At 45.0% G+C, this 24311-nt stretch overlaps 2 protein-coding genes across 3 annotated transcripts in view; both read left to right on the forward strand.

Moving 5' to 3' along the window:
• FBP1 (fructose-bisphosphatase 1) overlaps window positions 1-3914 on the forward strand; it is a 25498-nt gene extending 21584 nt beyond the window's left edge. Inside the window, exons 5-7 of the mRNA XM_008711825.2 lie at window positions 638-775; window positions 1732-1851; window positions 3478-3914. Coding sequence (XP_008710047.2) covers window positions 638-775; window positions 1732-1851; window positions 3478-3669 — 450 coding nt within the window. The 3' untranslated portion in view covers window positions 3670-3914. The remainder of the gene's footprint in view (window positions 1-637; window positions 776-1731; window positions 1852-3477) is intronic.
• Window positions 3915-13233: 9319 nt separating this feature from the next.
• The window catches only part of FBP2 (fructose-bisphosphatase 2), a 30697-nt gene continuing 19619 nt past the window's right edge, over window positions 13234-24311 (forward strand). The window contains exons 1-3 of one of the 2 annotated variants that reach the window (XM_008711797.2): window positions 13234-13696; window positions 17892-18054; window positions 20169-20261. In XM_008711797.2, the coding sequence (XP_008710019.2) occupies window positions 13527-13696; window positions 17892-18054; window positions 20169-20261 (426 nt within the window). In that variant the 5' untranslated portion in view covers window positions 13234-13526. The remainder of the gene's footprint in view (window positions 13697-17891; window positions 18055-20168; window positions 20262-24311) is intronic. The other variant, XM_008711796.2, reaches the window with a different exon arrangement.

The raw sequence follows: 24311 nt of genomic DNA on the forward strand, positions 1-24311 counted from the left end.
TTTTTTTTTTTTTTTTTTTTTTTTTTTTTTTTTGCAAAATTGCATATTGCTTTGGACATATTTCCTCTTCCCCCCACCGGGGGGGGGGCCCACAGCTGTTTGTTTATTTTTTATCTTACTTTATTATTATTTTCTCATCATGATGAGGATTGCCCCACCCCCTGCCCCCCTCCCCTCTGGTAACCAGCAGTTCGTTTTCTATATGTAAAGAGTCTGTTTCTTGGTTTGTCGCTCTCTCTTTTTTTCCCTTTGCTCATTTGTTTCTTAAATTCCGCATGAATGGATACACAGTTCTTACTCTCCCTCAGGTTTTGCTGCTGTTGTACGTATTTCTGCCCTCCCTGCTTTTGCCTGTTTTCTGTGTTTTACTGAAACCATTTGAAAGCCAAGTCAAAAGTTTCGATCCCCTGACAACATCTGCGGCAGCCTCATTTCTCCTCCTGTTTCCTTTTCATTCACTGGCTCTTCCCTGGTCCTGTTCGCAATTCCTGGAGCGGCAGGCCGGGGACAGTGTGTCCCGGGGCCTGGAGAAGCACCCTGTGCCCCCAGACTCAGGAGCCCCGGCACAGCCCAGCCCATCAGCCCTCACACGGGAGGAGGCCACTCATCAGCTCTCCGTCTCCTTCCTGTTTCCCAGGCCATTGGAGAGTTCATTTTGGTGGACAAAGATGTGAAAATCAAAAAGAAAGGGAACATCTACAGCCTCAATGAGGGCTATGCCAGGGAGTTCGACCCTGCCGTCACTGAGTACGTCCAGAGGAAGAAGTTCCCCCCGGTAAGTGAGGGCTCTGGGGAAGGGCCCCTGAGTTGGGCACAAATCTGTTGGTTCATGATTTACCCTGCAGGCTAAAGGTGGCAAGGATGGCAGGGGCTTGGATTCCACTGTGCACTGACCCCATGGTGAGGTTCGGACTGGGGACTGGAACTCCTGCCCTCATGTCAAAGTCCGAGGGTCCGTTAAATCAGGATAATAAAGTCAGCCAGATGAATGAGCTCAGGGCAGTAAAACATTTCACTTCTGTGGCTGATGGATTTCTGTCGGCCATCTCAACATCACGAGTGTCCATCTTGGTACCATCTTTGTACCGAATACAAAGAGAAGAACGCCTGTTTACAGAGCTGGTTCTGTGGAGGAATATCCAATTTTGTCACACTCTGCAAGGCCGTTGAAAGCTGCTGTGTGATGAGAAAACCCAGATCTTGATAGGATGGCATTCAGGGCCTCCAAGCTGGCCCCAGGCTCGCTCTCCCAGCTTTCTTCTCTCTCCTTCCACCTTACCCTGCGTTGCCCTCCCACCCGCTGAACCCCGCACACATGCAGTGCCCCGGCTTCCTCCGCAGGCCCCAGGTAGACGGCATCTGTCTCTCTGGGTTGCATGCTTTGCTCGGGCAGTTTGCACCCCCCTTGCCCGGCTCCTTAGCTTGGCAAAGTCCTCCTGAGCCTGCAAGGTTCTGCTGAAACGTACAATTTTGTGATGCCTGTCCCAACCCCGTGGTCAGAATCAACCATGCCCTCCTTGGGGCCTCTGCAGGTAATTTGACCCTCTGATGAGATGCATAAGAGGCTGTCTGTTTCTGCTCCCGGGGCTTGGGATTTTCATCATGTTTCCTAGCACAGCTCCAAACACGCACCTCGTAGGTGCTCATTAAGTGATCGTTGAACCACATGAGCAGAGAGGACACAGAACTCTTTCCATTCCACAACCCTAATTGTTGGTCTTAACCTTGCAGGATAACACAGCCCCTTATGGTGCCAGGTACGTGGGCTCCATGGTGGCCGATGTGCACCGGACCCTGGTCTATGGAGGGATCTTCCTGTACCCTGCTAACAAGAAGAGCCCCAACGGAAAGGTGATCAAATCCCCTGAAAAGTGGTTGAGAAGCAGTGGATTCCATTTGCAGCCCGGGGGATTGGATTTAGGAAGAGAGAGAGATGACAGTAGCTGTTACGTTGCTGTTCTGCTCTGTAGTACGATGCTGAGGATGTCTGCGGCACATTCTGCCCTAGATTGAAGGCTGTCTTAGTTACAGCCAGGTGACAGCGGCTCCAAGTGGTCTCGTGGGAGCCCTTCCATCGCTGAAGATGAGTAACAGTGTTAGGTCAGGATGGGTGCTTCCAGTGGGTGGCTTGGGCAAGGTGAATGCAATTCACGATATGAAATGAAACCGTTGCCCTTCATTATGAAGGCAGAAAATCAGATATGTATCCAAATAGAGGTTTCATTTGAAATTGCTTTCAAAAGGCCTAAAATAGAAATAACTGATGAGCTGACATGGGCTGCTTGGAAAATGAAGGATACCTTCCTAGGGAAGGAAAGAATCTCTGGGGAAACCTAGAGCTTTCGGGTGAGCCGTTGCTACCGACTGCACTGGTCTAATGCCCACAGTGTCCCAAAGCCGTGTGTGTGCGTGTGTGTGTGTGTGCGCGCACGCACACACGCGGGGCTGGGGAGCGGGGGGCTGTCCTTGCTTAGACTGGCTAAGGGACAGCCCAGTTCTCTTCTGCACCATGACAATGTCTTTCCTTCCCAAATATTGTCCCTTTTTCTTCCCCAACAGATAGTCTTTTTCTCCCCCCGCCAGATGTGGGAGAAGGAATGGGAACAATAATCCCCGTAAGATAGATAGAAATGGGTATGTTCCAGATACGTTCAGATCCCTGTTTAGAGCCGGTGGTGTCCAGTTCACTGCACTTAAGACACTACTCTTGCCATTGCCTCCTCAGGCATCCCAGCCCGTGTGATTAGCCTACTGGACAGCACTTTTCTTTAATGCCTCAAACAATGGTTTCTTAACAAGAATATTGAGGTTCCTCCTTTTTTTTTTCTATTTTGCAAATATGGCCATGACACCTGTATGCAAATACAGCCAGGAAACACCTGCAAGGAGCTGTCTGCTCAATAGGCAGACTGCATGAAAATGCAGACAATAAAAAAGTTAATATTTAAAAGTCAATGCCAAGATGTATAACATACTAAATCCCAACCCCGAAGCCTTCAGAGAATTGTAAAAGGAATGTGTACAGGATTGCAAACAATATTATACTGTTTGGAGGAGCCAGTCTGCTTTCCAGATGTCTGCAGCCAGACAGTACCACGGACGTTTAATGCTTTCAGAATAGGCAAAGCTCCATCCAAAACACACGGAGTCACTCATTAGGTCCAGTTTCCGTGCTATAAAGAGAAGGGAACCATCAGTTCTGCCAAAATGTCATTCAGTCCTGAGTCCAGGTGGTCTGTCTCACCCGCATCAGGCAATCTGTTGCTGGCTGTGGCTGGAGGAATGGCTTAATTTAACCAAATGGTTAAATTAACCATTAGGTCTTAAGAGGACTATTAGAACCTCACAGAAGGAAAGGGAGAGTATCAGTTACCTTGGAAACTCCCACCAGCTCTGTACTAGTTTGCTAAAGAATGCCTCCCTTTTCTGTGTAATATTGCTGGTGTGAGCTTGCTGCTCGTGGCTCTTTTTTTCCAGTTGAGACTGCTATACGAATGTAACCCCATGGCCTACATCATGGAGAAGGCGGGAGGACTGGCCACCACAGGGAAGGAAGCTGTGCTGGACGTTGTTCCCACTGACATCCACCAGAGGGCGCCAGTGATCTTGGGGTCGCCTGAAGACGTGAAGGAGTTCCTGGAGATCTATAAGAAGCACGCTGCCAAATGAAGAACGGGTCTTGCCCACACCAAAAAGAATTGCCATTTATCTGGACCTTTCGTCTCACAGGGTGCTACGCCTTCCTGACCGTGCATCACACATTCCTAGACCGCAGAAATAAAAAGCATGGGTATTTTCACCATCAAATGCCGTGTAGAGCCTGGCGCTGCCTTGCTATCTCAGTAATGCCACTGAGCGCGTATTTTGAGTGGATGGGGAGAAATAAACATATTCTTTCTTTTTCTAAAAAAAAAGTTTTCTTGCCTTGTGTCAAATAGTAGTAGTAGTAATAACAGTGAATGCGTATTGCATTTGGTAACTCACTTAGTTTTCACGACCTCACGAATTAGGTACTCTATACAAATAACCCCTTTCACAGATGACAGAATGGAGAACGGAGAGGGGAAGTCATTGGCCCAAGGTCTCCAGCCAGTGAGCGGCAGCACAGGTATGTGAACCCAGGTAGTCTGGCCAGGAAACACTTCATGTATTGCCTCTCCCGTGTGTTGTCCGTTGGGTCTGAGCGTGCAGAGCTGACCTGAGCAGAGCTGGTTGCGCCTTCTGGGTACTGGACAGGTGAAAAGTTAGGGGCTACCCGTCTACGAGCTGTTGGCGTCACATGTGGGTGGAACCCTCTGAGTCACAGAGGAAGGCTTACATTAGTACTAAGGGGTGACAGTTTTATAAAAACGTAACACACTATTGAACAACAAAGCCTAGCAATTCCTAATGTCTAATTACCATAAGGAAAAATATTCATCGTAAAAACAAGGTTTAAGGAAATACAATTTGTTGGGGCGCCTGGGTGGCACAGTGGTTAAGCGGCTGCCTTCGGCTCAGGGCGTGATCCCGGCGTTATGGGATCGAGCCCCACATCAGGCTCCTCCACTATGAGCCTGCTTCTTCCTCTCCCACTCCCCCTGCTTGTGTTCCCTCTCTCGCTGGCTGTTCCTATCTCTGTCAAATAAATAAAATCTTTAAAAAAAAAATCAGTCCTGTAGTTTAAAAAAAAAAAAAAAGGAAATACAATTTGTTGCAAGCAAGTACATTTCTCACTAGGCTTTCTATATAAGCAGTTTCTGCCTTAGCTGACCCTGAGCTAGAATTCCAAGATCATAGCAAGTTACGTGTTAAACATCTGTGGACTTTCTTGAGCTCAGATTTAGGCAAATATAATATGTCATTTGCTAAATATAAATATATTAAATACATTTAATCAGATAAGTTTAACATTACACATTAAATATTTTAAATACTTCAAGTCTATTTAATGTGTTACTACGTTAAAATGTAGATATATAAAATACATATATTTAACTTGTGAGCTTAAATATGCATCCGTGTAAATCCTCTTTTCCTGCAAACGATCCCTGCTACTTTGGTGTTTCCAATAGGAAACTCAAGTTTGAGCTTAAGCATTGGATCTGCTTTTGTGCACTGACCGGACCCAAAGCCAGTATTTTTCCCACTCCAGCTGTGGCTAGGCCTCTCAGGAAAGTCCCCCGAACTCACAAAGCACCTTTTGATTTTTCACCCTTTTAGTTCTTGTAACTCCTGGCTCTGGAAGCACTGAGGGAGACGGGGTGGCCTGGGAGCCATTTCTTACTATTAAGAGAACTGGATGGGAAACGATACTCCCTTACCCAGTGCCATGATGAAACCAAACAAAACCACAAAAAGATAACTTTGCTCTGCTCTGTGTGTTCTGTGTGGTCTTTTGATGAGGGCGCTGGTTTATAGTCTTCAGCTGGTACTTGGGTTCTGCCGTGGATGCATCCAGTCTTTCTCTTTCACACTGAGGAAGACAGACTTAGCGTAAACAGTGATTCTCCTCTGATGATTTGTGGAATCTCAAAAGTTGGATTTGACCTTGGAAATCCTGAGATGCCCTTCGCCGCTGAGCCAAGGGCTGGTGTTCGCTGAGCATTGTGTGGGGGCTTGGCAGGAACTCGGGTCTGCTGGTTCTCAGGCTCCACATGTCATGCTGTCCCTAAAATGCGAGCTCCCTCCTACTCCTAATCAAAACACATAATGTTCTCTTTGCAAAGGAAAACACCCCTTTAACCACTCAAATATTTGGCTGCCAGGGACTTTCTGTTAGGTTCCTCAGTAACAGCAATAGCAGGATTTGTAGAGGTCCCCATGCCTCCCTGCTGCCACCTACAGGCCTGACTGGTTCCCAGAGGTTCCATAGCCATATTCCTCATGTTCTAAGTTAAAATCATGCCTAAATACTTTAAAGTATGTCAGTGGAGGAGTTTCTCCACAATGGCATGCTTGCTGTTTTGTGTCTTTCACCAAAAGCTAAGTCCAGTTTGACTTGAAGCACCTGTCTGTCCTGACTTTGCTACCATGCTATGCCACTTGGGGTTTGATGGACGCCCTGTGACCAGGAAGGGGGTAGAAACTCCAGATGAGCATCATTGGTTCTCAAAGTTCTCAGAGTGACTGTGGTCCCTGGTCCCCAGCTTAGAATTGGAAATAATTTCAGGATGACTACAGTGGCACCACCCCCACCCTGCAATGACATGTCCACATCCAAATCCCTGGAGCCTGTGAACATGACCTTATTTAGAAAGAGGATCTTTGCAGATTTAACTAAATTAAGGAATTTGAGACGATGAGATTATCCCGAATTACCTGGGTCTGTCCAAAATCCAATGATATGCATTCTCTTATAAGAGAAACACACAGAATGCAATGTGAAGATGGAAGCAGAGACTAGACTGATGGGTCCACAAGTCAAAGAAACTGAAGAATGCCAACGGCCACCAGAAGCTGGAGGAGCCAAGGAAGGATTCATCCCTACAGCTCAAGGGAGCACCCAACAAAATGAAAGACATATAAATCCAGCAAAATATGTGTAAGATCTGCAAACTCTGATGCACCAAATCAAAGAAGAACTACATGGAGAGTTATTCTGTGTTCATGGGTAGGAAGACTCAATATTGTCAAGATGTCAGTTCTTCCCAGCTTGATTTATAGATTCGATGCAATCCCAACCAAAATTCCAGCAAGTTATTTCATGGATATAGACAAACTGATTCTACAGTTTCTGTGGACAGGCAAAAGACCCAAAATAGCCAACACAATATTGAAGGGGAAGAACATGATTGGAAGACTGATGCTACCCAACTACAAGACTTACTATAAATCTACAGTGATTAAGGGGCACCTGGGTGGCTCAATGGGGCATTCAACTTGATGTCAGCTTGAGCCATGGTCTTGGGGTTGTGGGATCAAGCCCCGCATTGGGCTCCACGCTCAGTGTGGAGTCTGCGTGTCCCGCTCCCTCTGCCCCTCCTCCTGCTCATGTTTGCGCTCTCTCTAATAAATAAATTTAAATAAATAAATAAATATTAAAAAAAATCTAGAGTAATTAAGACAGTGTAGTATTGGTGAAAGAACAGACAAATAGATCAATGGAACAGGATAGAGAACCCAGAAACAGACCCCCATAAATATAGTCAATCGATCCTTGACAAAGGAGCAAAGGGAATACAATGGAGCAAAGATAGTCTCTTGAGCAAATGGTGCTGGAACGACCAGACATCCACATGCGTGAAATGAATTTAGACACAGATCTTATACCCCGCCCAAAATTAACTCAAAATGAATCATAGGCCTAAATATAAACCGAAAACTCCTAGAAAATAATATAGGAGAAAACCTAGGTGAGCTTGGGTATGGTAATGACTTTTTAGATACAACACCAAAGACAAGATCCATGAAAGAAGTAATTGATAAGCTGGGCTTCATTAAGATGAAAAATTGCTCTGGGAAAGACAGTGTCAAGAGGATGAGAAGATAGGCCACAGTCTGGGAAAAAATACTTGCAAAAGACACATCTGATAAAGGACTGTTACTCAAAATATACAAAGAACTCTTAAAAATTCAATAAGAAAACAACTGCTTAAAAAAGGGGCCAAAGACCTTAACAGACACCTCACCAAAGAAGATATTCAGATGGCAAATAAGCATATGAAAAGATGCTCTACATCATATGTCATCAGGGAAATGCAAATTAAAGGAACACCCCTACACACTTTTTAGAATAGCCAAAATCCGGAACACTGACAACACCAAATGCTGGTGAGGATGTGTGAAGCAACCGGAACTCCCATTCATTGCTGGCAGGAATGCCAAGCGGTACAGCCATTCTGAAAGAGACCTTGGCAGTTTTCTTATAAAACTAAACACACTCACCATATGATCCAGCCATCATAGGACTTGACACTTAACCCAAAGAAGCTGAAAACTTCCATCATACAAAAATCTGCAGAAAGTCACTTAAAGCAGCCTTATTCATCACTGCCAAAACCTTGAAGCAACCAAGATGCCCTTCAGCGGTGAATGGGTAAATACACTGTGGTCCATCCATACAATGGAATATTTTTTGGTGCTTGAAAGAAATGAACTATAAAGGCATGAAAGGACACGGAAGAAACTTAGATGCATATTTCTAAGAGAAAGAAGCTGAAATGAAAAGGCTACATGGTGTATGATTCTAACTATATGGCAGTTTGGTAAAAGCAAAACAATGGAGACAGTAAAAAGGTCAGTGGTTGGCAGAGGTCAGCGGGGGAAGAGACATGAACAGGCAGAGCAAAGAGGGTTTCTGGGACAGTAAATATCTGGGACAGTGAATATCATACTCTGTATGATATTATGATGATAGATACACGTCAGTATACATTTGTCTAGACCCATAAGATATGGAACACTAAGAGAGAATCCTAAGGTGATTATGATGTGTCAATGTAGGTTCATACTTTGTAAAAAATACGTCACTCTAGTGAGTGATGTTGGTAACGGGGCAGGGGGTGGGCTGAGCCTGCGTGGGTGCAGGGAGAAATGGGAAATCTCCGTACCTCCGCTTGATTTTATCGTAAACCTAAACAGCGCTAAAAAAACCAGTCTTAAATTAAAAACAAAACAAAACGCATAACATGATGGGAATAAAAGTAAAAAGCAAGGCGGTTACCACAATTAAAACACAGGTCTAACATGGACCGGGTCCACTTCAACTTTGTTTTTTCACTTGAAGAATGTACGTAGCACTGTCCTATATATTTTTTATGCGTTGAAAACTGGACTTGGTATATTATAGAAAAGTAGAGATTGGATTCTTGGTCTCCCATCCTTGTTTTCTGTTGTCCTACAAAGCTGAAGCTCAAGCTGATATCATCGGTGCGTGAGGAAAGCAGGGTGATCCCCGAGGAATCAGATTCCCCACCTGGCGCAGCTTACAACGGCCTCCGTGTCCCGCGCCCAGCTACGGAGGAAGCGCTGCAGTCCTGCGGGGGCAAATGTGCGCGTTTTTAAACATTTTGCCACAATTGCTTTTTTTTTTTTTTTTTTTTTTTTTTTTTTGCTTTTTTGCCCGATGGCATTGCTTCTTGTAATAAAATATTTTCTGATTGACAACTTAAAAACAACCTCATCTGCTGGGATTACGTGAGAGGGTATACGTAAACCCTGTTGGTAGGGTTTTGCTAACACAGATGTGTCCCTCAGTTGGAACTCTAGAGTCATATTCTAGGTCCTTGTCTTCAGATCCTGACGCAAGAGCGAGATTGCCTCAACGATCAGGAGGGCCTGCTTGTCCTTACTCACTTAGCCTCAGGTCTGCGAGCATTCTCCACCACGCAGAGCGAGGCCACAGGCAGCTTTGGGGTCACCGGTGTATCAGTGGCCCTGAAGTGAATGTAAGCTGGATACTACTCTCCCTTTCTCCCGGCTTCCCCCATGGCTGCTCTGTTTCCACCCTGTTGTGTGCCCTGAAAGAACTCTGGCATTTGCTGAAAGGTCATCAGTTGCAATTTTAGACCGTTGGGTAACTCGAACTTCTAACATTTAAGTGTAGCTGCAAAAGGGTAGGATTGCTGCACCCAGCTGTCAGCCCGGGCCAGATGGTGGCAGAAATAGCGGACCCTCCCCTGTCCCCTTTATGGATGACTCACGGACCGCTTGTAAATGACACTGGCCAATACTGCTCCCTCCTCGTCTCCAGGTTCTCCAGTCTTCTGCTTATTCTTATCGTCCGTGTGCGCCAGGTGCAGAACTTTCTCCGGGTAGTTTGCACCGAAGTACTGGTTGGTTGGTTTCACTTCCACTCTCTTGTTAACAGATACTTTTATAAAACCTAATACAGAGAATTACAGGAAAAGCCAATGAAGAGAGTTATCGTTTAAGTAGGGTTTCAGTTAGGGGAAATGAAACAGTCTGGAGATGGATGGTGGTGAGGGATGCGCCACACTGTGAATGTATTTGACGCCACTGGATGGTGTGATTAAAAATGGTTAAAATGGTAAAAACAAAAACAAAACCAAAATCTGGAAAAATGAAATAAAAAATAATTACATACAAAATGCAGTCCTGGATTGTTCAGTATTAGATTGTAATGTCATTTAAATTTAAGTTATATTTTATTGCTAGACTTATTTATTTTTTAAAAAAAGATTTTATTATTTATTTTGAGAGAGAGATGGAGAGAGAGAGAGCAGAGGAGAGGAGCAGAGGGAGAGAGAGAAGCAGGGAGCCTGATGCAGGACTCGATCCCAGGACTCTGGGATCATGACCTGAGCCGAAGGCAGATGATTAACTGACTGAGTCACCCAGGTGCCCCTTATTTCTAGATTTAAATCACATTTTAATAGAGACAGAGCAAATATAACATAGGACAATTGGTGTAGAAATTTCTGAATACTTCAATTTTTCTACTAACTTTGTCATGGACCGGTACAGTTTGCAGACTGCCCGTGATCCATTTTGTATTTTGTTCTACAGTAAAATGAATTTTTAAAAAAGTGTACAGTATTTGACACACATCCAGATTCAGATTGCCATCACCATAATTAAGATACAGAATAGTTCCATCAGGCAAAAAATCCCCTCACTTGTTCTGACCCTCCCCACACGCTTAGGCCTTGGCAACCATGGAATTGTTCTCTTTGTACTTAATTTTGTTTTTTCAAAATATAAATGGAATCATAGCACATATAATCGCTGAGACTGGCTTCTTTCACTTAGCACAGTGTCTTTGAGATTCGTCCCAGGGCTGCCTGCAACAAGTTTGTTCCTTTTCATTGCCGAATGCTAGTCCGTTTTATGGCTCTACCCCAGTCTGTTTACCCATTCACTGAAGAGTATTTGGGTTTGCAGTCTCTGACATTATAAACAGAGCTGCTATAAATACTCATGAAAGGTTGTTTGTGTGAATAGACATAATCATTTCTCTAGGGAAGATGTCGGGGATGAATGATGGGCATCGTTTCACACCATCATGGGGGAAATCCTTTGATGAAAATGCGGTACTTCAAGGGAAACCTGAAAGCCAATAACCAGGCCACTCTTCTCTTGTATTCACTTACTGGCCCAGAACTCCTAACATCCAGCCACAGCTCTTCCTATAATTATGTCAGAAGAATCACTGTTGATCTCCCACTCGGAAGACAAAACTTAGTTATTCATTAATGGCAACATGACATGGCAGGTAAAGAAGGTTCCCTCCACAGTGCTTACCATTCCCCGAAGCTCTCAGAAAAGAAAGAGAGCTTTCTGGTTTAGATCCTGGTGATGTCAAAATTAAAATGTTCTGCAGAGCAGGTCCCCTTCCACAGCTGTGTCGTACTGGACGCTTCACACAAGCACGCGCACAACTATGGAAGCTTGTTGAAGCATTGTTTCAAGAGCTAACATTTCCAAAATCATGGAACAGTCCACACACTGGGATGCAGTATATCTCTGTGTACCGACATGGATGTGTATTTCCAAGCTGTTTTGCTACAGAAGCTTCGTGAGATTGGGTGATCCATGGAATACCCATGCCCAACCCTCATAGCATGGGGTCCCCACAGGACACAAATCTGGCCAAAGCTATGTAGGTAGAGGTCCACTGGTGTGTGTGTGTGTGTGTGTGTGTGTGTGTGTGTGTGTGTGTGTGTTCTGGGGAAATATTTCTTTTCTAATAAAAGGGAACTGATGTGATTGGAGCGCCCTTCTCCCCCTTTGGGTCTTCAGTGTGGGCGAGACGTTCAGAATGGTGTTGCCATTTTGTGCTCTTGAGTTGTCTTAGCTTGGAGGTGGAAGCCAGCTGAGCAAGGGGAACAGAAGAGACAGAGGGGCCCCTAATGGAGCCTTTGAGTAGCTAAATAAATGCCAGCAGCCACCTCCTGGTGAACTCATGAGAAAATATGAGAAAAAGAATCCCCTGCATATCTAAGTCATGTGAGTTCTCTCACTTGCAGCTGAACACTTTCTGATTGACATAACTGTCAAAAGAAACACATCCTACGGCAGAGCGATGTGTATACGCGACAGAGCGATGTGCACATTCTATTTTGCAAAATGGAATTATATGTGTACACATAGTAGTGATATATACATCTAAAATAGTTATATTACATAATAATTATATGCACATCTAAAATAGTTGTATATACTTCTCAAAACTATAACAATAGTTATATATATACATACATCTAAACTATATGTACACGTAATAATTATATATACGTCTAAAGTAGATATAGCTAAGAGGTTCTGAGCACCTACTATGTGCCAGACTCATCTTATTGCTTCTAATCATGACAACCACTCTATAAGGTAGATGTTTTACTGCTATTCCCGTTTATAAGAGAGGAAACCGAGGCTTCAGGAACTTTCCCAGGAGAGCCAGCAGATAACTAGCCTGGGACTCAGTGCCGGGTCTGTGGGCCCCTGCAGAAAGTTCTTGGTCCATGCTATGTAGGCATCCCCCCTCTCCCCCAGTGCCTATTACCCACACAGACCCCCACCAACTCATTTAGTCCTAGAGAGTGGGTTGGGGGCTGGGCTGGTGGTGAGGACCTCACATTTTTCTTTCTTTCTTTCTTTCTTTCTTTCTTTCTTTCTTTCTTTCTTCTTTTCTTCTTCTTTCTTTCTTTCTGATTTTATTTATTTATTTATTTATTTATTTATTTATTTATGAGAGAGAGAGAGAGAGAGAGCATGAGCAGGGGGAAGGGCAGAAGCAGAATCCCTGCTGAACAGGGAGCCCTATGCAAGACTTGATCCCAGGACTCAATCCCAGGACCCTGGGGTCATGACTCGAGCTGAAGGCAGACGCTTAATGGACTGAGCCACCAGGTGCCCCTCCGTTTTCTTTACATAGTTCTGTAGTGCTCCCTTTCAGTAAGCAAGTAATATTTTTGGATTAGAAGTGCAAATCTAGAGGAATTGATAAAACAACCCTGATGTGAGGCACTGTGCTAGGAACATAATTTTCTTCTAGATTTGGATATCTACATGGATACCCCACTTAGTCATATGTGCTTTTTGGAAATAAGAAGCACCCTTTTCAAACGTTTATGAAAGACCCCTGGCTAAGCGGCACCAGGGTTGCCATTATCTTACTGCGTGACCTATCCCCCAGAGAAGCTCTCTGCCAGGGTGCCTCCCATGGGCACCAGGGCGTCGGGCTCAGCAGTAGGTCTATGCGAAGAATCCTGAGTCCTTGAATGAGAGGGTTTTATGGATCATTCTTTAGTGGCTGGATTTCTCCTCTCCCACCAGTTACTAAAGTGTTGCGTCCTAGGCTCTTCAAAGGAAAAGGTTCATCAAGAGAAAGTAGGTGTGTGTTTCTGGGCTGCCTGATTCTATTTACAGCTGGCTTATGGTGCTTTGGCAGCCTTCCAGATCAGCCTGCCAGCGAGATTTCCTTGAGGGCTTGCCCAGTTATCTTAACCACGTGGGTTGGGGCACTTTTTCCTTCAAGGTCCTGGCAGGGCTCGCAGGAACCACCTCTGATATCAAGGAGCTACAGCCTTTAGAGAAAAACAAGACTTCCTGGGAGAAAAGAAGGATTTGGAAAGTTACCCGCCACCATGTCAGACAGAAGCCCCTTCGAAACGGACATGATCACCCTGACTCGCTACGTTATGGAAAAGGGGCGTCAGGCCAAAGGGACCGGGGAGCTCACCCAACTGCTGAACTCCATGCTGACGGCCATCAAAGCCATCTCCTCGGCTGTGCGCAAGGCCGGCCTGGCCCACCTGTGAGTCCCGGGGGAGCAGGTGTGGGTGCTCAGAGCCGCCCCTGACATGCAGGGATTCAGGCCCAGGTGGGGCATGGGCGAAACCGCAGGTGCGTGGGCAAGCTATCGTGGCAAGAGCTAGTTGCCTCTGTGCCCTGGACGGAAGGTGCTTTTAGAGTTTCTGTCTCTGATAAAGGGCTTTTGACTTGTTTCAAGAAAGGAACAAAATTCTTGGAGACGTGGTATGGAGAAAAAAGATATACTTTTTCATTTTCTTTTCTTTTCTTTTTTTTTTATATATATAAGTTTTCCAGTCGCCATGTATTAGAATGATGACAAGCTCAGGGGCTTGTTGCATTAAAAATATAGATTGAATTATCACGACTTGTTTCTTGTGGTACAAAGAAAGAGCAAAGAAGACTTATTTGGCTTTATGCTCTTAGCAGATAGGAGCATTTCATTGCCACGAACTTTGCCAACGTGCTAGAAGCTAGGAATCATTTACAAAATAACTTCCTACCCTGACGCTCCAGTCTTACTCTGGAAAGGAGTCTTTCGCTTTTAAAACAATTTTTTGTTTTCTTTTCTGTGACTCTTATCTTCTTCTCTATGGTACGCAGGAAGCTGGGAGGTTCTGGGTCTAGGAGGAGGGGATGCAGAGCGTTCTTCCACTTCGCTCTCTTCCGTGCTCTGTCCAAGCACAGAACGAGGCTAAGTTCACACTACAGCTGCCGCCACAGCGGCTGACCTTAGAAAATAAGCCGTGTATTTTACCAGCAAAAAGGAGTTTGTTGGGGAACGGAAGAGAATCGCAATCTGGGGTAAGCAAGCTATGCCAAAAACCATCAGCTGGTCTAACAAAGGAGAAGAACGTTATTTTATGGAGGAGGAAATTGGCAGGGGTTATTTTGAACAAAAGCCTATTGGTGAAAAGCAAGAGTTCAGGGCCATAATGGTTTCTCACTGGCTGAGTTGTTGGGGTAGTCAGTTTCTTGTAGGAGATGCGATGTACATCTTTCCCTGTAGGGGCCTGTAATTGATGATTTCCTGGAGGATTCTTCAGTGGGGGTCTGGAATTGACAACACTTCCGGCAATGCCCTCCAGTGGTGCAGTGTGAGGGCGCCCCCTTGTGGCCCCTGCCTCAATTTTACTGAGGTTTCCCTTTCCTAATTTTCACACAGCCAAGCGTCCAGTTTAAGTCTGTGGTAAAAAGAAGCTGACTTTCTCTGGGGTTCTATTTTCTTTGTAGCAATTCCAGTGGATGTCTTCTCAAAAGCTGAAGGGGCCCATTATTATTATTCCTCCAAAAATGAAATAACAAAAAGAAATAATAAAATCTAATAATTTAAAATATTAATTCTTAACAATTTAGTACTTTCAATACAAAAATTTTGATAGCGTTATGGGGTACTTGGGTGGCCCAGTCAGTTAAGCATCTGACTTGGGAGAGATGAGACAACTCATCTCAGGGTCATGAGTTTAAGCCCCGTGCCTACTTAAAAAAAAAAAAAAGATGCGTTATGATTGCCTTTCCTCCCCTCTCTGTGTATTGCTGTAACTGTATAATTGCCTCATTCAGCAATAATGGCCAAGCTCTACGTTTAAGGACCTTCATGAATGCAGCCATTTGCCTCTGTCCTGCTCCTATGAGGTGATGGGCCGTGCTGACACTAACTAGTGACTTTACCTGTCCCTGTATGTGGGCCCGGCTATGCTTAGAGCCATGTTCTGGGCATCTCCACTGCTTGCTGATATTTTGGTATCATACACCCACCTAATGTGCTCCTCGTCTGTGCACGCTGCTTCGTTGGGCAGTGGGTGCTGTGGGAGGGTTGCATTAATTGGCTCCAGAGCTCTACCTTTGTGGCTGTTGAGTGTCCAGATGAAACAGACTCAGAAATTGGATCATAGGGTGTTCACCGAACTTGGCTCTTCCTTCCATGTGATTGTCTACTCTTGCCAGGACCTCAGTTTCCCATTTGTAAAATGGAGGGGATGCTAAGAGCCCCTAAATTATAGGGTTGTTGTAAGGCTTAGTGTATCCATGGGATGAAGATTTCAACAGGGCCACAACCATTACAAATGCTCAGTAAATGCTCATTATTACAGTGGTTCCAAGCCCTGATCTGGGGAAATGTGCCGGCTGGCTGGTGCATGCTGCTGATTGTCCACTAGGTGACAGGTGCAGCCCATGGAATCACGATGTCAGGACCCACCTTTTTCTCAGAGGCTGAGGCAGGCGTCCTCAGGCTGGCAGGAGCCCCACATCCTGCCCATTCAGATGACATCTTTTCCCTGGCCCCTCAGTAAGAAAGACCAAACTGGCAGGGTGAGAAGCCATTGTCTGGAAATTTCTTTCTAACAAAATGCCGAGATTAATTAACAAGACCCTGGAACTGCTTCTCATATTGCTCTGTCCTGGAGCCATTTTGCTCATGAAAACGGGACTTCCACGTACTCCTGCCCCTTTCCCATTTAGGGGACCTCAAGCCCCTCAAGCTCTTGCTTCCTTTTTCTGGGAAGACATTTTTAGGCACAAACTTAATGAATGCAAAAGGGATCAGCAATTTTCATGTTTTTTCTTCTTTTTTGTCCGCTCATTGCTGTAGGAAGAAGGGAATGCTAGACTGCTTCTCCTGGAAACATCTTCATGGTTCTCTACTGTCAAAGTGGTAGAATATTTCATTTAAAAATTGTCAGTAAAGCTTTAATGTTAGTTAAAATGGTAAAGGATATTGTCCTGTGGGTTATAAAGCTCTCTTGCATCCATGATCTAACTTGGAACAGTTATCAGACAATTAGATCGTATTATGAATGAGTTTCCATTCTCTCTGGAAGGAGGGGTTTTGATAGTGGTGAATGGTAGGCAGCACCTGGAGGAAGGCTGTCAGTCAAGGAAAAGGGTGGGAAATGAGTTGTCCCCTACCTAGGGTAGATCAGTGGTTCTATATCCTGGCTATCTGTTAGAACCACCTGAGGATTCCTTCAACAAGTAAACGACATTAAATAAAGGAAAAGTAGGGAAATTTCTTTCCTGCCATGCCTTCTTCATAATTCAGTGGACATGTATTAAGCATCTATGCATCCTTGAACACTATGGAAACCTGTACAGTAGACCAGTGTTCTAGCCTTCAGTGAGCAGACAACCCAGCAGGAACGGTATTCACATGAACAGGTCGTGAATTGCTGTAGGAGGGACGACAAGGGATGTGCCTAGTGTGTGCAGTGCGACCAGGGAAGCTTCCGGAAGGGATCAGGAGGGAGAGTAGGGAGAAGCTGATGGTTGGCCAATAGTATTCCTGTGGGGGAAACACCATGAGTGAAGGTGAAAAGGAGAGGAACAGCTTGCTGGGTGCTGGTGGCCACAGGACCTTTGTGGGTGTTGAGATGAAAAAGGCTTGAGTGGAGTAATAGCCACGCCACTCTTGGAGGGACGAGTGTGGAGGTAGGGCAGGAAACTCAGGGGTACCTGTAAGGCAAGTGTGTGCCTGGTGGATTCCAGAGGCAAGGCTGGCTGAGTGAGGTGAGTGGGACAGGGCTTCTCTGGTGGGGCTTTAAGCCCACTGTGGGGACCTGGGAGCTCTGGGTGAGACCAGCGTGATCTGGTTGGCATTTTAGAAGAAGCGTGCCCATGAGGGTGGGAGCTGGGAGACCTTTGCATACGAATATTCTAAAATGTAAAGCTAGATAGAGGTTTTCTTACATTGCTTGAAATGGTAGTGAAGAACAAAATTAAATTAGCTAATTGTGTCCCCGAGTTTCCTTCTTAAGGAGTGCAAACCTACCACAGGGCAATTTTTCATTCGGCCCACCAGGCCACTGTTTGAGGGTAATCAATAGATACTTGAAATGTCAGTGCTGGAAGGCCACGGGCCTTGACTTGCTGGAGTCATCAGTGATGGCGACGTGTCTGACTGTATGAACTAGCTCTTTCCCCTCACCTCCCACTGCCAAACGCAGGTTTGTGTTCCATTAAGATTGAATTCTGGGTAGGGTTGTTGTGAAACTAAGGGGATATGACAACGCCCCCGAGGTGTAAAGGAAGCAAGGTTGGGAATCACCGCTGTGAGACATGGTATACTTGGCTTGTATCATTTGGAGACTCTGCAGGCATGAGGGGAAAGGCGGGATACAATGGTGGCGTCTTAGCGTCCGGGCTTCTTTGCTGGAGTTTGGATTCCCTTAGCGATTTCATTCAGACTTTCCTCTTCTTAGGTATGGAATTGCGGGAAGCGTGAACGTGACCGGGGATGAGGTGAAGAAACTGGACGTGTTATCCAACTCCCTGGTGATCAATATGCTCCAGTCCTCCTACAGCACCTGCGTCCTGGTTTCTGAGGAGAATAAAGACGCGATTATCACAGCCAAGGACAAGAGGGTGAGTGCGGGGCCGGGATGCAGTCCCCCCCTTGACCAGTAGATGGTACTACCGAGTTGGGCAGAATCTTTAGTTGCCTTGCTTTTCTTTAGTTTCTGGGATTTTCCTCGATTCCTTAAGTTCTGTTTTCTAAACCAACCAAACAACCCAAAAATGGATTGCATACTTCTTTAGCTAGAAGTCTTACGCAGTCTAGTGAAAAAAAATTCCATTACAGGGGGGTGATTCATTCAGGAAATAAATCAGAGTAATTTACTGAAAATGCCTCAGTGGGTGGGGTTGATGTCCTCTGGACTGATGTTTCACTTCATGTGCCTGGAACAAGTGCTGCACTTTATTATTATTTTATTTTTATTTTAATTTTTTTTTTTGTGGCTGTAAAATCATCAAGTCCAACAAAAAGTAGAGTTCCTGGGAAGAGCAGGACGTACTCTTCCCATCCCCACTTTCCCCTCTCGCCCCAACACGCACTTCTCCAAGGGGGCTCTGGTTTCAGCAGAGATTTCTTCATGCCTGACAAACTGTTAGACTCATGTAGGAGGAAATCATAAAGATCGTGTGCTCTTGCCTTAATCCAGTGGCAAACTTGGTCAGTGCAGGGCATGGCCGGGGAGGGTCTATAGTCATTCTGGTTTCACCAACACTTCATTAAAGACAGAGGTTTGCTGGTGGCCAAGAATTCAACCTATATTCAGCTATGATACAAAATAAATACTGGGACTGGCCCTTGTTTTATACATTGGGTGTTGGAGACCATTTCTTCATAATTAGCTGAGAGGAGGAAAGAGGTAAAACCAAATTTCTTAAACACCTCTGTATACCAGGGACTGTGCAAAGCACTTTATTCTCATTGTCTCACATAATTTAAACTAAATCACACCGATTATTTTCAATGTTTAGTTCCCACCGATATGCCCCCAATCATCTCTCCAATCTAATCCATCATTTTCTTTCCCAGTTGGCCTGAGCTATACAGGTCTTCGTGCTAGTTCTTGAATATTCTGTGCCTATTTCCATGCCAGCTCCTTGAACATTTTCCAGCATATGCTAATGCTAGATGCTCAACAGATATCTGTTGAATGAGTGCATGCATGAGTGAATGGATAAGCTGAATTATCTACAGATAATTCTGGAGAATGGGGAATTTCCAAATTTATGGATTATCCCACTTTTTAGCCCATCCTCACCCCCATGAGCAAGGAATAAAAAAGAAATAAAGGTCAGTTTAAGCTAGGGCATCACTCACCAGAAAGTCAGGGAAAAGTAATTTTAGTGGTGGGAGGAATGACTCTCATCTTACTTGATGTTATATTATCCGTGTTTAATTAGCCAGGAGATGCCAATCCCCATCACTAAAGCTCTCCCGGAGCCTTATACCTGGGAGGCCTGTAAAAAGTATCTGGTGATTTCTTCCTATGGAATGACAGCCGGAGCAGCCTGTGACAGCAGTGTGAGTGTGGGCTAGAAAGATCCCACCCGCTCTGTCTTCTGGTCTTCACATAGGACAGGTGGGTTGGATGCAGCAAAACCTAAGACAGTATTTTTATTCCCCTGACTACTGACGCATTCTGGCTCTTTTAATAAGACAGATCCAGAGGCTCTGGGATGTTGGTCTGAGATTTTCCAAAGTCTTTTGGCAAAAATGCTCCAAAATGAAGAAAGCCTGTCTGCAGAGAGGTTCAGAAAGAATCATGAATGAATTCATAACTGACCTTACCGTGGGTATGGATAGAGCTAACCCGGGTTCATCTTTCAGCTTCTCCACTCCGTCTGGGCCAGGTGCCCATTTCAGACCTGGTTTCGTCTCACACCCTGGGCAGCTCTGAGTCCCCAGTGGGCCCATACAGGAGGGGAGGGCAGAGCCAGAGGAGGCGCAGAGGTGGATGGGACCTGGATCGGCCCATGTGGGTATCAACTTATCAGTCTATGGACAGGTTGGCCCTCATCGATGCTGGTACACTTTGCCCTCCTTAAGTAATTGCATTTTTTGATAAGGATATCCCTTTGCTCTAAATCACTTTTTGATGTAGTGTTACCTGCCGTGTAGAGCCGTTTATACAGAGTGTGTTGTTTGGAAGGGGACCAATCCGGTGGTTCTTCCCTCTGTGATTTAGGGGAAGTACGTGGTCTGCTTTGACCCACTGGATGGATCTTCTAACATCGACTGCCTGGCCTCCATTGGAACCATCTTTGCCATCTATAGAAAGGTGAGTAGACAGTCTGATCTTTAATGCCTCTTCCCTCTGGTAGTTTCTGGAAGGTTCCTAGGCTGGGAGCCACAAGTTTGGAGTTCCAATCTCTGTCCTCCTACTCACCAGACACACCACTGTAGGCAAACCATAACTCTCTTGGTGTCGGGATCCTCACCGGAAGAACTGATCTGGTACTTCTCCTACGGCCTTCTTCACTGCCCAGGTGGGAACGTATTGTCAGAGGGAAGATGGGGCCTGGTTTTGAAAATCTGGATGTGACACAAATATCAGACGTGGTATTAGGTTCCTGGTGGCACTTGAGGACTCCTCTGTTTCTTCGTTATGTTTCTCAAATCTTACCGTATTAATTTTCTATTGCTGCTGTAACAATTGGCCACACATTTAGAGGCTTAAAGCAGTGTCCACTTACTATCTATCATTCTGTAGTTCAGAAGTCTGACAGGCATGGCTGGGTTCTCTGCTCGGGTCTCATAAGGCCAAAATCTGGGTGTCAGCCAGCCTGGCCTCCTCCTGAGAAGCTGGGGGTGGGATTAGCCCCCAGCCTCATTTAGGTTGTTGGCAGAACAGTTCCATTCTGTTGTAGAATGGGGTCCCTGGTTTTTTGGCTGGCTGATGCTGAGGCCATTCTCAGCTTCTAGAAACTACCTACATTCTGTGGCCTGTGACTCTCACATCTTCCAAGGCAGCAAAGGCAGGCCAAGTCTTGCTCAGACTTCTAATCTCTCGGGTATCCCCACTTTGCTTCATCTCCCCTGCCCTCAGCCACAGAAAGTTCTGTGCTTCTAAGGGCTCATTTGATTAGATTGGGGCCATCTAGATAATCCACGATGATCTCTCTATTTTAAATTGATAACCCTAATTGCATCCGCAAAGTCCCTTGTGCCACATAATGCAACACAGTCACAGATTCTGGGGATTAGGATCTCTTTGGGGGCATTTCACCAACCCCACATACCTAACAACAGGGAGGATTTTATGGGTTGGTTTGTGGCCATCAGAATCACCAGAGACTTCATGTCAAACCACATAATCCACATTAGATCTCAATTTGAGGATCAGTCTTCACTCCAATCAGGATGGCTGGGCCCCTGCCCTGGGGGCTTTCAGGCCGAAGGGAGACCAAGGATGCTGGATGGTTGTAAGGATTGTTCAGTTGGGTAATCCTCCCTCCAGGCTGGTTGTAGAGGCCCATACCCATGCCTCTGGCCCCACAGCACACGTACTGTCCACTAAGCTAGTGATCAAACAAATTACAGGCATCACTGACTTTCTACACTACGATTTGGCATTAATTCTGTAATGTGCATGTAATTAACTTTCTCCGAGTGTTTTCCTTAGTGCTCTTAGATGATAAACGTGGGGGAGGATTGGGTCTGTCCCATGTCACCTAATGTGTTCTCTGTAGATGTTGGTATTGCAAGATATGTCTGCCTGCCTGACGATTGCCCAAAGACAGGGGCCAGAATTTGATTTTCGGGGGCAAAAGCTTAGCAGAAAACTAACCTTAGCGAGATATGTGAATTAGTCTAAGCTTCTCTCTGAGGAGAACATCAAGGAGCAGGAGCTGGCTCTGTTACTCCTGTTTTGGAGAACCAAATGGAAGCCACGCCAGCCTGGGCTGAAGGGAACCTCTGAGAATTTTGCTCTCCCAGTTGGTGCTTCTCTCTTTTTTTCTTGCAAAGAGAGAAAAGGAGACTTTTGCTGAGGGAGCAGGCAAGAATGACCCCAGACACTTTCTCTGGTATTTGAGAAAGTGAAAGACTAAGATGATGTTTTGAGGTTAAGCAAAAATGAGCTAGGTGAATAAACGAGCTTTGCTTCTCCCTTTGAAGTACAGCTTAGAGAGAAAAATAAAGGGATAGATGGTGTGATCTTTATGAGATTCTGGAAAAAGACACCAGTTGTACCTTTGAGGTGGGTTTGCCCATTGGCTTTTTCATTATGGCTAATGATACAGACTGCTGAGCATGAGTTGGGCACGTTCCGCCCCCTGCAAGCACCGTGCTCCTGGGTCGGTCCTCGCCTCAGCACGTGAGCCAGGAGCACGCTCTGCTGTCACTTTCTTCCTGGTGAACGCATGGAAGCACAGAGAAGTTAAGTGACTTGACTAAAATCCCCAGTTAGTACGTGACAGGTCAGGGGTTCAAACGGGCTCTCCAGCGCCACCAATTGCAGCTCTTAACAGCTTCTCCCCGCCTCCAGTTCTATTGAGATACAGCTGCACTTGAGGATTTGAGATATGTGTGTCTATAGATACATACCTGTGTGTGTACACACATATACATTTTGTTATATATGGTGAGATGATCACCCCAGTAAGTCTGGTTAACATCTATCACCTCACATAGTTAAATATATATTCTTTTCTGGTCATGAGAACTTTTACGATCTACCCTCATAGCAACTTTCAAATGTGCAATCAGTATTGTTAACTATAGTCACCATGCTTTACGTTACATCTTTAGGACTTTTTCATATAATAACTGGAAATTTGTATCTTTTGGCCACCTTCACCCATTTGCCCTTCACCCTTCCACCCCTGCCTCTGGCAACTACCAATATGTTCCTAGAAAAAAGCCGCAGGAGAATATCTTCATGCCTTTGGGGAAGGTAAATATTTTTTTTAATGTTTTTTTATTATATTATGTTAGTCACCATACAGTACATCCCCGGTTTCCGATGTAAGGCTCGATGATTCATTAGTTGCGTATAACACCCAGTGCACCGTGCAATACGTGCCCTCCTTACTACCCATCACCGGTCTATCCCATTCCCCCACCCCCCTCCCCTCTGAAGCCCTCAGTTTGTTTCTCATAGTCCATAGTCTCTCATGCTTCATTCCCCCTTTGGATTACCCCCCCTTTCTTTACCCCTTTCTTTGGGGAAGGTAAATATTTCTTAAACAAGAGCTAGAAAGCAATAACCATGAAAGAAAAGGCTAATGAACTGTAGTTCATTAAAATTAAGAACTTTTGTTCATCAGAAGACAAAATTAAGAGAGTGGAAAGGTAACTACAGACTGGCAGAAAAGGTTTTCAAGACCTATTTCTAACAAGGCACTCCTATGCAGAATAAATAAAGAACTTCTACAAATGACTTGAAGAAATACTATCAACCTAATCAAAGGGATAAGGAAAGACTTCAACAGGCACTTCACTAGAGTGATTTTTTACCACCACCGGTTAATACAAGCACGAGAGAGATGCTCAGCATCATTGGTCATCAGGGAAATGGAACTTAAAACAACGAGACGTCATTCACCCCATGAGAATGGCTAAAATGAAAAGTGCATACCAAGTGTTGATGAAGAAACTGAAATTGTTGTACATTGTTGGTGGGAGTAAAAAATAACACAAACACTTTGGAAAGTTGGGACGGCACCTGCTGATGATAAGCACAGAGTCATACATTATGGTCCAACAAGTCCACTCCTGGTACGCACCCAAGGTAAGTGAGTGCTCGTGTCTGCCCAAAGACGTGCAACAAATGATGCATAATAGCCCCTGACCGGAAAACAAAGCCCAAGTGTGTGTCAACATTAGAATGCATAAATAAACTGTGATATATCCATACAACAGAAAACGACATAACAATGAAAACGAACAGAAAGCCGCTGTGTGCAAAAACACAGATAGAACAGCAAAGACATGATGTTGTGAAACATAAGCCAGATTCAAAAGAACACCTGCTTCGTGAGTTCATTTCTATGAAGTTCCAAAACAGGCAAAGATGATTAGCCTTTTGATATCCACACGCTCAAGGGCAGGGTAGACGTTACCTTTGAGGGAGGTGGTAATGATTGAGGAGGGCAAAAGAGTCTGCTGGTTGTTAGCCATGTTCTGTAAACTGATCTTGGTGGTTACATGGGTATGTACCACACATATCTGCAAACTTACTGAACTGTACAGTTTGGGTCTGTGCGCTTTGCTATGTGAAGTTATACCTCGATAAAAGGAAAAATGGTCTACTTTTCCATACCCTCTCCCACCAAACACAGGGAGCCTTTGCAATGCCATTAACTTTACTGGTAAGTGGCCATAGGAT

Source organism: Ursus maritimus, unplaced genomic scaffold, assembly GCF_017311325.1.
Source record: "Ursus maritimus isolate PB19 unplaced genomic scaffold, ASM1731132v1 scaffold_34, whole genome shotgun sequence".
In the NCBI taxonomy this organism is placed as follows: Eukaryota; Metazoa; Chordata; class Mammalia; order Carnivora; family Ursidae; genus Ursus; species Ursus maritimus.